The sequence below is a fragment of the Ammospiza nelsoni genome, chromosome 10, assembly GCF_027579445.1.
Source record: "Ammospiza nelsoni isolate bAmmNel1 chromosome 10, bAmmNel1.pri, whole genome shotgun sequence".
In the NCBI taxonomy this organism is placed as follows: domain Eukaryota; kingdom Metazoa; phylum Chordata; class Aves; order Passeriformes; family Passerellidae; genus Ammospiza; species Ammospiza nelsoni.
The window spans coordinates 21,540,415-21,554,460 of record NC_080642.1 but is presented as its reverse complement, the minus strand read 5'-3'; the positions used below and the strand labels follow the sequence as shown (position 1 = coordinate 21,554,460).

At 46.8% G+C, this 14,046-nt stretch overlaps 1 protein-coding gene across 2 annotated transcripts in view; it reads left to right on the top strand.

Annotated features, from left to right (window-relative positions):
* Nucleotides 1-13,546, top strand: part of FARP2 (FERM, ARH/RhoGEF and pleckstrin domain protein 2) — a 76,733-nt gene extending 63,187 nt beyond the window's left edge. The window contains exons 19-28 of one of the 2 annotated variants that reach the window (XM_059479588.1): nucleotides 625-755; nucleotides 1,517-1,585; nucleotides 1,973-2,062; nucleotides 2,730-2,812; nucleotides 4,837-4,955; nucleotides 5,695-5,858; nucleotides 9,063-9,170; nucleotides 10,567-10,718; nucleotides 11,875-11,914; nucleotides 12,530-13,546. In XM_059479588.1, the coding sequence (XP_059335571.1) occupies nucleotides 625-755; nucleotides 1,517-1,585; nucleotides 1,973-2,062; nucleotides 2,730-2,812; nucleotides 4,837-4,955; nucleotides 5,695-5,858; nucleotides 9,063-9,170; nucleotides 10,567-10,718; nucleotides 11,875-11,914; nucleotides 12,530-12,868 (1,295 nt within the window). In that variant the 3' untranslated portion in view covers nucleotides 12,869-13,546. The remainder of the gene's footprint in view (nucleotides 1-624; nucleotides 756-1,516; nucleotides 1,586-1,972; nucleotides 2,063-2,729; nucleotides 2,813-4,836; nucleotides 4,956-5,694; nucleotides 5,859-9,062; nucleotides 9,171-10,566; nucleotides 10,719-11,874; nucleotides 11,915-12,529) is intronic. The other variant, XM_059479589.1, reaches the window with a different exon arrangement.
* Nucleotides 13,547-14,046: the final 500 nt, after the last annotated feature.

Sequence of the window (14,046 nt, the reverse complement as noted above, 5' to 3'; positions counted from 1 at the left end):
GGCAGGGATGATTTTGCTAGATCATGATGCTCAGAGCCCCCGTCCAGCCTGGCCTTGAACACTTAGCTTCACTTATTTTCAGTTATGTTCACGAATTCAATGTAAGTGCTTCTTTTTCTTGGCATTCCAGGAAGTGGGTTTCTCATGATGCATCCCAAAGCTGGAAAATGACCTTTTCTTGTCTCCTAGCAGGGGAAAAAAAAAGAGGAGTTTTTTTTTTTACAACCTTTTTGTCTTTTAGATGTAAAAATGTGACCAAAAATGCTTGTTTTGCAGCATCAGAAGTGTGTGTAGTAAAGTCCATTCATGACAAAGTAATCTTTGGCAGAAATAGTTTGATATTTTCATTTACTTTCAGCTGCATAGTTAATGCTTTTTGTTTAAGCAAAATCTCAGATACACAATGATCTCCAGAAGCATAGGAAATGCTGTGAAGTTGCTTGCTCTTTTTATCCTTCTCTAAAATACACTTAAATTGGCATTGTAGGTCCCTTCCATATGAACCATTCTGTTCTAGAATTGGCTATAAATTTCAGATCTAAGTTTCAGATTCAGTTTTCCAGGGGTGAAATGGGTGGCCTGGATTGCTCTGCTCTGGTCCCATTGGTGCTGTTCTCCACACAGATGCTCTGAAGGAAGTCACAGAAATGACCTCCCAGCTGCAGCACAGCCTCATCCGCCTGGAAAACTTCCAGAAGCTTACAGAGCTGCAGCATGACCTGATTGGGGTGGACAATCTCACAGCACCTGGCAGGGTAAGTGCCTCTGCTGAATTTTTGGAGCCTTTGGTGGTTTTATTTCCAAGGAAGTGCCTTTGGAGTGAGGATTTGCCATCACTGCCCCTCTGGTCTGTGTAACTTCATGTAACTGAAGTTCTCTTAGTGAATACCATGGATGGTGGATCATCCCCTTGGTGATATTCTGATCAGAAAGACTCTGCTTCAGCTCTGGCTGCAGTTTTGTGTTCCCAGTACAGATACTGGCTGTGCTGGGTGCTGTGAATGACTGGGAACTGCTGTGTCCTACTGGAAATGCACTCCCAGCTCTGCTTGAGTCTGCCTGGTGCAAACTCAGAGGGCACAGGGATGGTGAGAGCACAGCACTGGGCTGAACTGGTGTGGGTGCCACTGTGTTACAGGAGTTTGTGCAGTTCCTGCCTGGGTTTTTGTTTCTTTGTTTTTGATAGATGTACTGGGCATAGATACAGGAGCATTGCATGGGCTTTGGGGATGCTCTGGCAGTCACTGCAGTGGGATGTAGGTGTGATAGGTGAACTGCTGGTGTCCAACAGGAATTCTGCTCCTTTCCCTTCTCTTCCTTCACTGATTTAAATGCTGGCTGCAGCAAGGAGCTGATTCATGTCCCAAAAAAGGAAGGAAAGTGTCATTGGGCCTCTAAGAAATCTGTTAGTGGTCATTGCTGGGCACCAATCAACTCTGTGTACTCTGGGATGAAGATAAAATTCCCCCATTCAGGAAAGATCAAATATTATTTAATTTTTTCTTTTCCACTGCAGGAGTTTATCCGGGAAGGTTGCTTGTACAAGCTCACTAAGAAGGGCTTACAGCAGAGGATGTTCTTTCTGGTGGGTGTTGCTGCTGACTTTTATAAACCCAAAGTCTTCAAGATAAAGTTGTTGAGGAAGTGTGTTTTTATGTGCTTGTGTTGAAAATCAGCACCTGAGATTGAAAACTCACTCTAAGCAATGTTTTTAGAGGGTGTGGTTGTGGTACTACTCCCTGGTCAACTTGGTTCCTTAATGGCACAGAGTTTTAACAGAATTTAAAAATTTATTTCCTCTTTTATAAGTAAACAAAAAAGAGGTTGGAAGGGTAGTTGGCTGACTGAGAAATGGCATTTTTCATGCATCTACAGTGGCCTTTAAACAACAGATTTTCAAGGAGATGTCAAAAAATCGTTGGCTCTGCCTGCTGCTCTCAGAGCACTGATTGTTCTCTTCCTGCCTTTGCAGTTCTCAGATATGTTACTGTACACAAGCAAAGGGGTCACAGGGACAAATCAGTTCAAAATCCACGGACACCTCTCTCTGCATGGCATGTTGGTAAGTGGTTCCATGTTGCACCACAGGGTTAGGGAAATGGTTTTGCCTAAGGCAGGCTGAGGAATTCCTTCAGGGCACAAGGACCAAAGCCACAAACTGCTCCAAGACAGGTCTCAGCAACAATTGGACCTTGATGTGTGTCAAACAGAGCTTTGTTTATCTGCAGGTGATGAGTCTGTTCCTTCCACATTAGCAAAACAGCTGGAGCACACCCTGTTGCCCATTCGTGTTCACACTGTTGTGAGAGGCTGATCTGGAAATAGGGATTTATTTATCCTGGTGTTTTGTCCCCCTGCACACAGCTGGGCATGTAATCAATGCTCCTGCCTCCACACACCTTTTCTAACAGGATTGTTCTTTCTGTCTTTGGTTTGCAGCTGATAGTGCTTGACCCCCCGGTGAGTAATGAGCCAAATCTGCTCCAACCCTTCCTTTCCCTGCCCTGCTGGAAGTGCTGCTGTGCCCCTGCAGTAGAAACACACCATAGATTTTCATAGAGAGCCAAAATAGACTTGAAAGTAGCTGGTATTCATCAGAGAGTTGCTGTTCTGCACTCCCTGCAGCAGGGTTGGGATCCTGTTTGACTCCAGTCCCAGCCAGCACAGGACAGTTTTAGTGTTTATTGGTGCCTGAGCACTGATGAGAAAAATATTTTCTTTTCCTGTAGGTGGAGGAGAGTGAGAATGAATGGTCTGTCCCACACTGCTTCACAATCTATTCTGCACAGAAAACCATAGTGGTGGCAGCCAGGTAATCCTGCTTTTCCTCTGGACTTCAAAATAAGACCAGGACTCTTCACAGCTCCTTTTTCAGATTTGAATATTGGGAAGGAGCAGTTAGTTTATCCTGGGCTGATCCCAGGGTGGGCAGCAGCAAAGGGGTTGGGATTGTGCCCCTCTGCCCTGCTCAGGTGAGACCCCACCTGCAGAGCTGCCCCAGCCCTGGGGCCCAGCACAGGAAGGAGCTGGAGCTGCTGGAGAGAGCCCAGAGGAGGCACCAGGGTGAGCAGAGGGATGGAGCAGCTCTGCTGGGAGGAAAGGCTGGCACAGCTGGGGTTGCTCAGCCTGGAGAAGAGAAGCTCTGGGGTGACCAAATTGTGGCCTTGCAAGCCTGAAGGAGCCAACAAGGAAAGTAGAAAAAGACTTTGGAGAGGGCCCTGTGGGGACAGGACAAGGGGAAATGGTTTTCCACTGCCAGAGGGCAGGGTTGGATGGGATATTGGGAGTAAATTCTTCCCTGTGAGGGAGGTGAGGTTCTGGCACAGGGTGCCCAGAGCAGCTGTGGCTGCCCCTGGATCCCTGGAAGTGCCCAAGGCCAGGCTGGACAGGGCTTGGAGCAGCCTGGGATAGTGGAAGGTGTCCCTGCCCTCATGGGGTGGGATGAGATGAGATTTAAGTTCCCTTCCCACCCAAACCATCCTGTGAGTCTGTGTTTCTGTCTGACCCAAAGCACAAATAGCAGCAATAAGTTTGCAATTGTATTTGTTTATTTGGGAATTGCCAGTGTCATCCTTCAAACCACTTCAGGAGACAAAAATCTAAACATACAAATATTTTAGAATGAAAATTCAGAACATATAAATTGCTGTGAAGAGGGGAGAGTTCCTGCAGAATCTCATGGAGGAAGCTGGGGGAAAATTAAAGGCTGGCTTAGAAATAAAAACAATCAATTTTCAGCCTCAGTTATCCCTGTGCAGTGAGTTTGGTGCCTTTTTGTAATTAGGGTGGCTCCTACCCCTGGAGTCAGGATCAGCTTTAGGAGTTTTTGTCTTTTTGCAAGTCTGCTGTGAAAACCCAGCTGGAATCAGGAATGCCAATGATGCAGGGTGGGAGCACTAAATCTCAGCCTTAAATCACAGAGATTTTACTGCTTCATGACCTGTTTTTGAAAAATAACCACTACAGTATATTTATAAAGCAGGTGTGTAATGGCACAGGAGCCAATACCTTTGGTATGCAGATTTATTTTTTAAAATTCCAACCTAACACCTTAGAATGCAATTTTTTTAAGATCAACCATTTCCCAGCAGCTGTGAGTCTAAGGTGCTTGAAAGATTTCTGAATTTAGAGAAATAAATAGAATTTTACCTTCTCATGACTTTAAAATAGCTCAAAGGTTACCTGTCAAAAATAAAAATTACTGCTAGGCTTCGATCATGTTGGAATCTTCAGTCTAAATTAAAAACTTCCAGAAAAAAAAGGTGGTTACCAAAACAAAGAAATGTTGTGGCTGTGTCTAAAGCCAAACCTTCCATTGTTGCATCCCTGTGGATACAGATACACCTTGAAGGGCTGTGAAGGTCTCACCTTGTAGGATCCTGGGAGGGGGGAAAAGAAATTTCCTCTTTCTGTGCTCTGGGTTTTACTTGCTTGAGATGTCAGGTGCTCTTTAAAAGATGGGCTGTGCTTCAGGCTGCTATTTGTCCTTCAAAAAAATCATGGCTTGTATCCCCCAGAAAGTTCCAGAATTCTCTCCTGACCCTGCCTGCTGTCTGTGCATTTTATTTGCTGTAAAGTCCAAGTGTTTAATTGTTAATTTAGTCTTGTTTCAAGGCTTGACTGTAGAGGTGGAGGCTGTATGAGGTCAGTTTCCTCTCTGGAAAGCTCCAGCTTTGGAGGAATTCTAATTTTGGTTTTATTTATCTAATGGAAGGATACTGCCCCTTGCTTTGGGCAGTGACCTGTGCCTTCAGCAGCAGGGCACAGCTCTGGGCTGGCAGATGCCCACTGCTACTGCTTCCCTTGAGATGCCCACTGCCTCTGCTTCCCTTGCAGCACCCGCCTGGAGATGGGCAAGTGGATGGAAGACCTGAATGTGGCCATTGAGATGGCCAAGAAATCCACAGAGAAATCCGAGATGCTTCTGGAAAATTCCGTCTGCAACCGCTCCAACAGTAAGTGCTGTTCCCTGCCCCCCTGAAAGCAGCACTTGTCCTGTCCTTTCTGCTTTTCCTTTTGTGAGTTTGATGACATAAATGATGTATTTTTATAGTTCGTATGATGATGGAGAATTAATTGGGCTTTGGTTTTAACCAAAAGAGATATGCTTGTCTTCCCAGACTGATGTTCAGGGCAGCTTTAAATGCAGCAGAGATGCTCCCATTGCAGAGTTGTTAATTTTATAAGGTCCCTTATAAAGGGACTTTATAAAATCCTAAAAACCCTCACATAGCTTTTTCTCAATTTAACTATGTGGTGAGTGTTTTTGTCCAAAATGTAGAATCTCTGGAGGTCAGCTTTTACAGCCCAGTATTCCTGTGCCTGTCTGGGGGTGTTATGGCTGTGCTGAAACATGGAGTATTTTTTCTTGGAGACCTCTGTAGGTCTGTCACAGCACTACTCAGACCACTCTGTGATTTTAATCTAGTGGAAGGTGTCCCTGCCCGTGGCAGGGGGTTGGAATGATAAGCTTTAAGGTCCCTTCCAACCCAGACCATCCTTGGATGCTGTGAGCCAGCTGCCCCAGGCAGAACTGAGTTGAAACCCAGACTGATGTGCTCAGAGTGGTGCAGGAGCCGTGTAACCAGTTCATCTGGACATGACAAGAGAAAACCTCCTATCTCAGACATCCCAGCTTCTCTCACTTTTCTATTGCACAGTTTACTTAAACCACTGCCCCATTCTCCTCCCCAGGATCCTCAGATGAGGTGTCAGTAGAGCAGGAGTCAGAAGATGACATTCACTCCTCCCGTAGCTCCCTGGACAGGCAGAGCCAGCCCCGTGCCAACACCACGGTGCACGTGTGCTGGTACCGCAGCACCAGCGTCTCCATGGCCGACCACAGCGCGGCCGTCGAGGTACCCGGGCCAGCCCTGGCCCCTGTGCCCCCTCTCAGCCAGGGAGAGCCTGGGCACCCCCCACCTGTGCATGCTGTCCCCCTGTCTGGCTGTCTGTGTGTCTGCTCTCCGTGCAGCAGGGCTTCGCTTGGGCAGCGGGAACGAAGCGGGGAAGGTTTACAGGAAATTCAAGATGTGCTGGGGCTGAATTCTCCTTTGGGTGTCACCCTGCTTTGCTGCAGCACTGAGCAGTGGCATTGCTGCTGCACTGCTGGGCACTGCTGGTGCACCTCCAATCCTGGGGTCAGTTTTGGGACCCTCACCACAAGAAGGACATTGAGGAGCTGGAGAGTGTCCAGAGAGTGACAGTGGAGCTGGGGGAGGATCTGGAGCACCAGGAACAGCTGGAGGGGCTCAACCTGGAGAAAAGGAGGCTCACGGGGGTGGTTTTTGTGTTTTTTTTTTTCTTTCTTGTTTTTTGGGGGGTTTTTTGTTTTTGTTTTTGGTTTTTTTTTTTAGAAAAGGCAAAGAAGGCTTTATTCAAAAGAACCGCATGGTTTTTATAGAGTGGTGTCACGGTGTTCACAGGGGTTCTTGGATGAAGGAAGAGACAAGCATCTGACTCCATGTTTCAGAAGGCTTGATTTATTATTTTATGATATATATTACATTAAAACTATACTAAATGAATAGAAGAAAAAGGTTTCACCAGAAGGCTAGCTAAGAATAGAAAGGAATGATAACAAAGGCTTGTGGCTCAGACAGAGAGCCTGAGCCAGCTGGGCTGTGATTGGCCATTAATTAGAAACAACCACATGAGACCAATCACAGATGCACCTGTTGCATTCCACAGCAGCAGATAACCATTGTTTACATTTTGCTCCTGAGGCCTCCCAGCTTCTCAGGAGGAAAAATCCTAAGGAAAGGATTTTTCATAAAAAGATGTCTGCGGCAGAGTGGTACAATAGAGTCTGTTCTATTGGCTGACTAACAGAAACATCTTTCTCACACACTGTCCTTGAGAGGAACAGAAAAATAAAGTAGAAAAACACTACTTGCAAATTGTTTATAGTCAACAAATTATCACATCTTTCCAGCTCCCTAAAACTTTTCACAAGCTCCTGTGAGAAATGCTTCCTGTTTCTCTCTGTGCCATAGCATGTACAGGGGGACCTTCTGGCTTTCCACAACTCCCTGACACGAGGGAGCAGCCAGGTGGGGGTCAGGCTCTGCTCCTAGGGAACAAGGGACAGGACAAGAGGGAATGACCTCAAGCTGCACAGTGGAGGTTCAGGTTGGGAATCAGGAAGAATTTCTTAGCAAAAAGAGTGGTTAAGCATTGGAACAGGCTGCCCAGGGCAGTGGTGGGGTCACTATCCCCAGAAATATGTGGATGTGGCCCTTTGCTAAATTAAGTGGAATTTAGTCAAATTGATGATCTTGGAGGTCTTTTCCAACCTTAAAGGTTCTATGATTATAATGGTCCCCTCTCCATGATATTTTCCTTGAGAGACTGACTGTGCTGTACAGAGCTCTGGTTAGCTGCTGTGCTGCACCCAGAATTAAGAGGGAATTCAGTTGGAATTCTCTGCCCTTCCCTTGCTGGCAGGACTGAGCAGCCAAGTGTCCTTTCATGGCAGCATCATTCTATGCTGAGCAGAGATGTTGATTATGGAGGTGTCCAAGGGCAGGCTGGATGGGAGTCTGAGCAGCCTGGTCTAGAGGAGGGGGTCCCTGCCCATGGCAGGGGTTGGAACCAGATGAGCTCTACAGTCCCTTCCAGCCCAAACCTTTTTGGGGTTCTGTGAGCCACTGGTTCCTGCAGTCTGACTGTTCCTCACAGTGCAGGGCAGCACTGGTGCCACATTTGGGCACTGAATCCTGCAGATTTCGAGGCTGATCAGCTCAGCACTCCTTACACTGCTTGCACCAACTCTGGTTTTACTTTATGCAGCAGTTTGGCAGGGCAGGACCCCTGCCTGGAGGCTGGGAAGACTTCCTGAAGTGGGAAGGACCCTAAATAACATGGACTGGAAAAGGAAGTCACTAACCTGACAAAGGCAATGGGGCAGGGGGCTGCAGCTGTGTCTGGGCCTGCCTGTCCTGCTCTGCTCTTGAGGCACTTGTTCAAATGGAGTTGAAAGTTTGGGCACTGGAGCTCCTGTGTTTTTCTGATAGAGACCTTGTGGATCAGCTTGGTAGGGAAGTGCTGTAGGTGTGAGCTGGGCTTGAGGTACAGACATTGGGCACTTGAGCTGGCTGAGTTGTGGTTTCTGTTGGAGGGCCCAGGCCTTTCCCTGCTGACACCTGGGGAAAAGCACCAGTTCTGTGCATGGATAACAAGCCCAGCCTGCTGCAGGCTCTGGGATGGAATGTGTGATTCGTGCACTCGCCCTCACTCTGACCTGTTCCATGTTCTAACACCGTCATTTTTCTCACAACCCATTTTCCTTTGACAGCCACCTTTCTTGCATCACTCCTCTCACCCTAACATTCTGTTTTTCTCTTTCTCTCCCCCTTTCTCTGCTCAGTTTTCTGCTCTCTTGCTGTTTCTCCAGAGCTTCCTCCTCGCTATTTGCTGGGCCAGGCCCAACGGCCCAACACAATCACCCATGTTTGTTGGTACCGGAACCAGAGCCTTTCCCTGTCTGATTACTTGTGCATGATCCAGGTAAAGATGCCTCTCACATGTTGTGCTGGTGGGGAGGAGCCCTGGGATGCCCAGGAAAATGTCCTGCTTCCTAACTGCTCACATGAGGATCCTCATCCTCAGAGGCAGATGTGTGCCACTGCCTTGTTAAGACAGGATTTCCTCCTGCTTATGCCTCAAAAAAAATGGTTCTCTCTGTAAATCTGCCACATATCCTGTCTTTTTCTCAAATTACAAAATTCCTGTGTTGCCATTCCATGCCAGAGGTTTTCCTGTGCTGCTGGCTGACTCCAAGGCAGTGTTCCCCTCCCTGCAGCCCCTTCCATGCCAGCTTTGCTTTGTGTAGCTTGTGTTGTTCATCTCACAGCTCTGCAGCCCTCTGTGTCCTCTCCTGCTTTGTTTCTCTTCTCACACAGTGTGTTCCACATGGCTTTTCTGCATGTCAGAAAGGGTGGCTGGAAGGGAGGGACCCTGGTGGCTGTCACCATGCCTGGGTGAGGGGACAGGAGCAGGGCTGGGCTGCAGCAGGATTGCAGCCTGTGATTCCAGGGAATTCTCTTTTCCTTCTGTGCCAGAACCAGCTCTCTGGGTATCTGCTGAGGAAATTCAAGAACAGCAATGGCTGGCAGAAACTCTGGGTGGTCTTCACCAACTTCTGCTTGTTCTTCTACAAGACACACCAGGTGAGGGGGTGATGGGCAGGGTCCTGGGGGCACCTGGGGATCCTGGGCTTTCAATCACTGCTGTTTGAGGGACAGTCCAGGGGAAGAGGAGGTAATTAATTCATAATGAAGCTGGGCTCTGAAAGGCGGTGGGCACTTTTGTAGGGGTATAGAATATAAGAAAATATAGTGTAGAAAGTAATCTTACCCCTAAGGAGTTGCAGCTGGGCCAACTATCAAAGATTAGGAACAGGCCTGGCTTTAACAGGCCACAGCTGTAAGCAATGAGAAGAAGATGCTATAAAAGAGTGGGGTGGATGGGTGAGAAGGGAGCTGGAGTCAGCTGGCTGCTTTGTGAAGAAGAAAGAGTCAGTGCTCTGAGGAGAAGCCCATGAGAAACACCAAGGAGGTTTGAAACTTTTGAGATAAGATGACAACACACTTCTTGTGGAACTTAATCAGAATTTCCAGTTCTGATGGTTCTGAACTTCTGTGATTGAGGGGGAAATGTCTCCTCATGCAGTGACTGAGGGCTGTGAGGGACACAGCAGCCTCTGGGCCTTCTCTGCCCACTTCTCTCTGTGTTGGGCTTCAGCTCAGCCTGACAGGCTCCAGGGGTTTTTCTGCCCATGGTGCATGCAGCACTGCTTGATCATGAACCATGGTGCAGTGCAATTCTTTCATCTTATTAATCAAATAAACTGTGATAACCTGTGATGTGTTCACAGGAGTCTGAGGATGAGGGAAGAGATGAGGATCTGACTGCATGTTTCAGAAAGCTGATTTATTATTTTATGATATATATTATATTAAAACTAAACTAAAAGAATAGAAGAAAGGATTTCATCAGAAGGCTGGCTAAGAATAGAAAGGAATGATAACAAAGGTTTGTGGCTCGGACAGAGAGCCTGAGCCAGCTGACTGTGACTGGCCATTAATTAGAAACAACCACATGAGACCAATCCCAGATGCACCTGTTGCATTCCACAGCAGCAGATAATCATTGTTTACATTTTGCTCCTGAGGCCTCCCAGCTTCTCAGGAGAAAAAATCCTAAAAAAAAGAATCTTGCAGGAAATATCATAGCTACAATAACCCAGTAATTGGATTATTCTGGCTTCTTGCCTTGAGGTCACATTTCTTTTGTGAGGGTTACTTCACTTTTTTGTCAGATCTGTGCTTTGAGTTCCATAGGAAGGGTGCAGAGCAGGAGGAGGGAGCCCAGGAGGCAGCGTTGGGCAGAGCAGCAGAAACAAATAACCATAAAAAATGAGAGGAGTTGGGGGAAGGTTTAATCATAAACTGTTGGTGGCCTTGCAGAAGAGCTCTCCTGTTGTCTCTGAGCAAGAGTGCCCAGCCCTGCCCTGTGGCACACAGGGTGCCTGGCACTCAGGGCTGGGCTCTTGGGCTCTTGCAGGATGATTATCCCCTGGCCAGCCTCCCCCTGCTGGGCTACACGGTCAGCTGCCCTGTGGAAGCAGATGGCATTCACAAGGATTATGTCTTCAAGCTGCAGTTCAAGTCCCACGTGTACTTCTTCAGGGCTGAGAGCAAATACACCTTTGAGAGGTAATTTTCTGTTTTCTCTGTCTTGGTTTATAACCTGCTCTTAACTCAGTGGTTGGTCATTCCATCCTCTCTTAGAGTAATCAGGGAATGTAGGGAATGATTGGCATGTGACTCCATTGATTCAGAATGCTGAACATATCAAAACTATATTATATTACATTGTACTATACTATATTAAAGAGATACTATACTAAATTACATACTAAAGGCAACTCCTAACAGTTAGGACACACCTTTGAGTGATTGGTTAATTAATATTAACCAATTAATATTAACCATGGAATGATTGGCATGTGACTCTATTGATTCAGAATGGAGAACAATTGCTTTATTAAAACTATATTACATTACATTATACTATATTAAAGAGATACTATACTAAATTAAAATACGAAATACTAAAGAATATATGAAATAAATTACAATAATTTTTATTGTAAATAAATTACAGTAATTACTAAATTAATACAATAATTACTAAATTAAATACAATAATTACTAATTACAATACTAAAGAAAACTCTTGACTGTCTCCCAAAAGTCAGGACACAGCTTGGAGTGATTGGTTAATTAATATAAACAACCATCACCAGAATCCAATCACCAAATCCCTTCAGGTAAACAATCTTCCTAACACATTCCACATGTGCAAAAACAACAGGAGCAGCAAATAGAGATAAGAATTATTTTTTCTTCTTCTCTCTTTGTTTCTCCAGGAAAAAATCCTGTGAGCGAGAATTCTCTGTTCAGAGCATGTGAATGCCACACTCTCTTTCCTCCTAGTCTGAGTGATCTTCCAGCACATTCTCAGGAATAACATTCCCTTCTTCTCCCCACCAATGATATTTGGAGATCCCTCCTGTGTGCTTGGGGGTGCTGGGGATACACCTGAGCTGTGCTTTGTGCAGGAGTCTGGGGTTTCCTTGGGGCCAGGGAGGAATGTGGGAGGGGAAGGGCTGTGGGGTCTCAGCTCCAGCAGCTCTTTGGGATTCCCAGGTTCTGTAAAGAGAATTTTGGTTTTTATCTTCCATCTCTGGGAGCAGAAGTTACAACACGAGGCTGAGAGCAGCAAGTGCAGGGCTCCCTTTCACTGGTCTGCTTTCTCTGTAATCACATTTTATTATTATCCTCTGTAATTACAATTAATTGCTCTTAGGGGCTTCCAGAGAGAGTCCAAACTGTGTGAAATGCACCAGGTACAAAACTTTGCTGTGTTGAGAACCCCTGCTCTGGGCCCTGCCATGCAGGGTTGGATTGGTGGTTTTGGAATGTGGTTTTACTGAGGTGTCACATGTCCCCTTCCTTGGGAGAGTGTCACACACTTGTGAACAGCTGAGGTATCAGCTACCTGAGCCCTAAGTTGTGCTTTTTAATGCACTGGGCTCATGGTAGGGATTTCAGGGGAAAAATGTCCAATTCACAATAGATTTGTCTTGCTTTTTCTCTGTTGCTTTGCTTTCTTCCACAGGAGCAGGGCTGTTACCTATTTCCTAATTTATTGTTAAGAAAAGCAGTAATTATTATCAGCTTCTCATGCTTGATAACACTGAGGAGAGCACAGTGAGCTCTCATGGGAGTTCTCTGGAGCTCAAAGCACTGCAGACTCATTACTTGGACAGGCAACCACATTCTGCAGGGTATTTTCTGCAGTCACATCTCAAGCTGTCCCTTTGAAGAGTTAATTATCCAGAAGACTTGTAAAAGAAAGAAAATGGCTGTTTTGGAGGTTTGGGAAAGGGGTACAGCTCACAACAAAGGACAAGATTCCCTGTGAGTGAGGGTTAAACATTCCTCATGTCTTTTCTTGGCAGGTGGATGGAGGTGATCAAAAGAGCCACCAGCTCTCCTGCCAGGTCGAGCCTGCCTGTCCCCAAGGAGAAGGACACTCACACAGAGTGATGTGGGGCAGAGCTGGATCTCTGCTGGCAACACCAACAAAACAGGTGGGAACAGGAGGCTCTGGAGTTGGCAAAGCAAAGAGCCAGGAGGCTCCTTCCCCCCAGAATGGAAAGTGGGGCTGCAGCCAGGGATCACATCCATTCCCAAAGGTGGGGAAGAGGGGCAAGTCTGTTCCAGCTGGACCTACTCAGAGAGAACCCAACAACACCACCATCATGGAGGGGTTCTTGTTCCCTGTACCTGTACAGTGACACCTTTGCCTGCCCTGAGGGCAGCTCCCACCTTCTTTTTACACCTTGACTGGACGCTCAGCACACAGGGGAGGAACCCAGCAGCCTCCAGGGGTGCAGCTGGCTGGCAGCAGAGGGTGCCAGGGCTCCTGCCCTGCTGCTGGTGGGGCTGGCAGCACAGCCTGTCCTGCTGGCACAGCTGCCTCAGACAGACAGGGACACACCACGTGCTGCCTCACTCCCAGCTCGTTCTGAACAGCCACTGCAGCTCTCCCAGCACAGCTCTGCTCCTCAGGGCAGCAGCTTTCCAGGCAGGCTGAGTCTCTGTGGAGGTGCTGGTGGGTTGTGGATCGGTGCAGGGGGGTGCATGGTTTGTCCTCTGAACTCAATCACTGTTCTCATATCACAGCTCCAGTTTCTTTATCCCTTAGTAGGAGTTAAGGCATGGGATGGCAAACACTCTCCACTCTGGTGTGGGTGATGTTTTCAAAGCATTTAAGCACTGCAGGAGAGCAAGCCTCTGAAAGTCACTGTTGCTTGTGCTTTTGTCATGGCAAGACTTGTGAAAATCCCTCATCTTCTAGTTCAGTTTGGGGTGGGATCCATCTTCTGTTTCTCATGAAGGTGTAAAAGTCACTGGATTCCAGATGGAGCATTAGTGTCTGTGGACTCTATTAAATTTCTGTATTAAATCTGAAATGTTTGCAGCTTGCTCTCTTTTGTACAGCTGTCACCTTTGGGTGCCTCCACAGAAGGACTGACATTTGCTAAGTGCCACAAGGTGCTGTTGGACGTGGCTTTGATGGGCTGTGGGGACTCTGGTTTATTTTAGATAGACAAGTGTTTGTGTAGCAATGGAAGGAACAAGGCAGTGAAGCAGTGAGAGCAAAAGGAAAGTGTTGCATGCTGAGGGGATGGAGCAAGGTGGAGATCCCATGGGACAATGGGATGGACAGAGGCCAGCACGAGTGTTCAGGTATGGGCTCAAGCATTTGTGGGATGAGGACTGAGGGGAGGGGGAATCCAGAGGGATTTTCTTGCTTGGCATTTGCATCCTAGAGGAGTGACTGCAGACCCAGCCTTTGCCACCACTGTCACAAAGACCATTGTCCCATCTAAGTTAAATGTACTTAATTTATTAGTGTCTTCATTTATTATTTTTTTAATTGCCTGTTGTAGGTGTATCCATGTGGATTGAT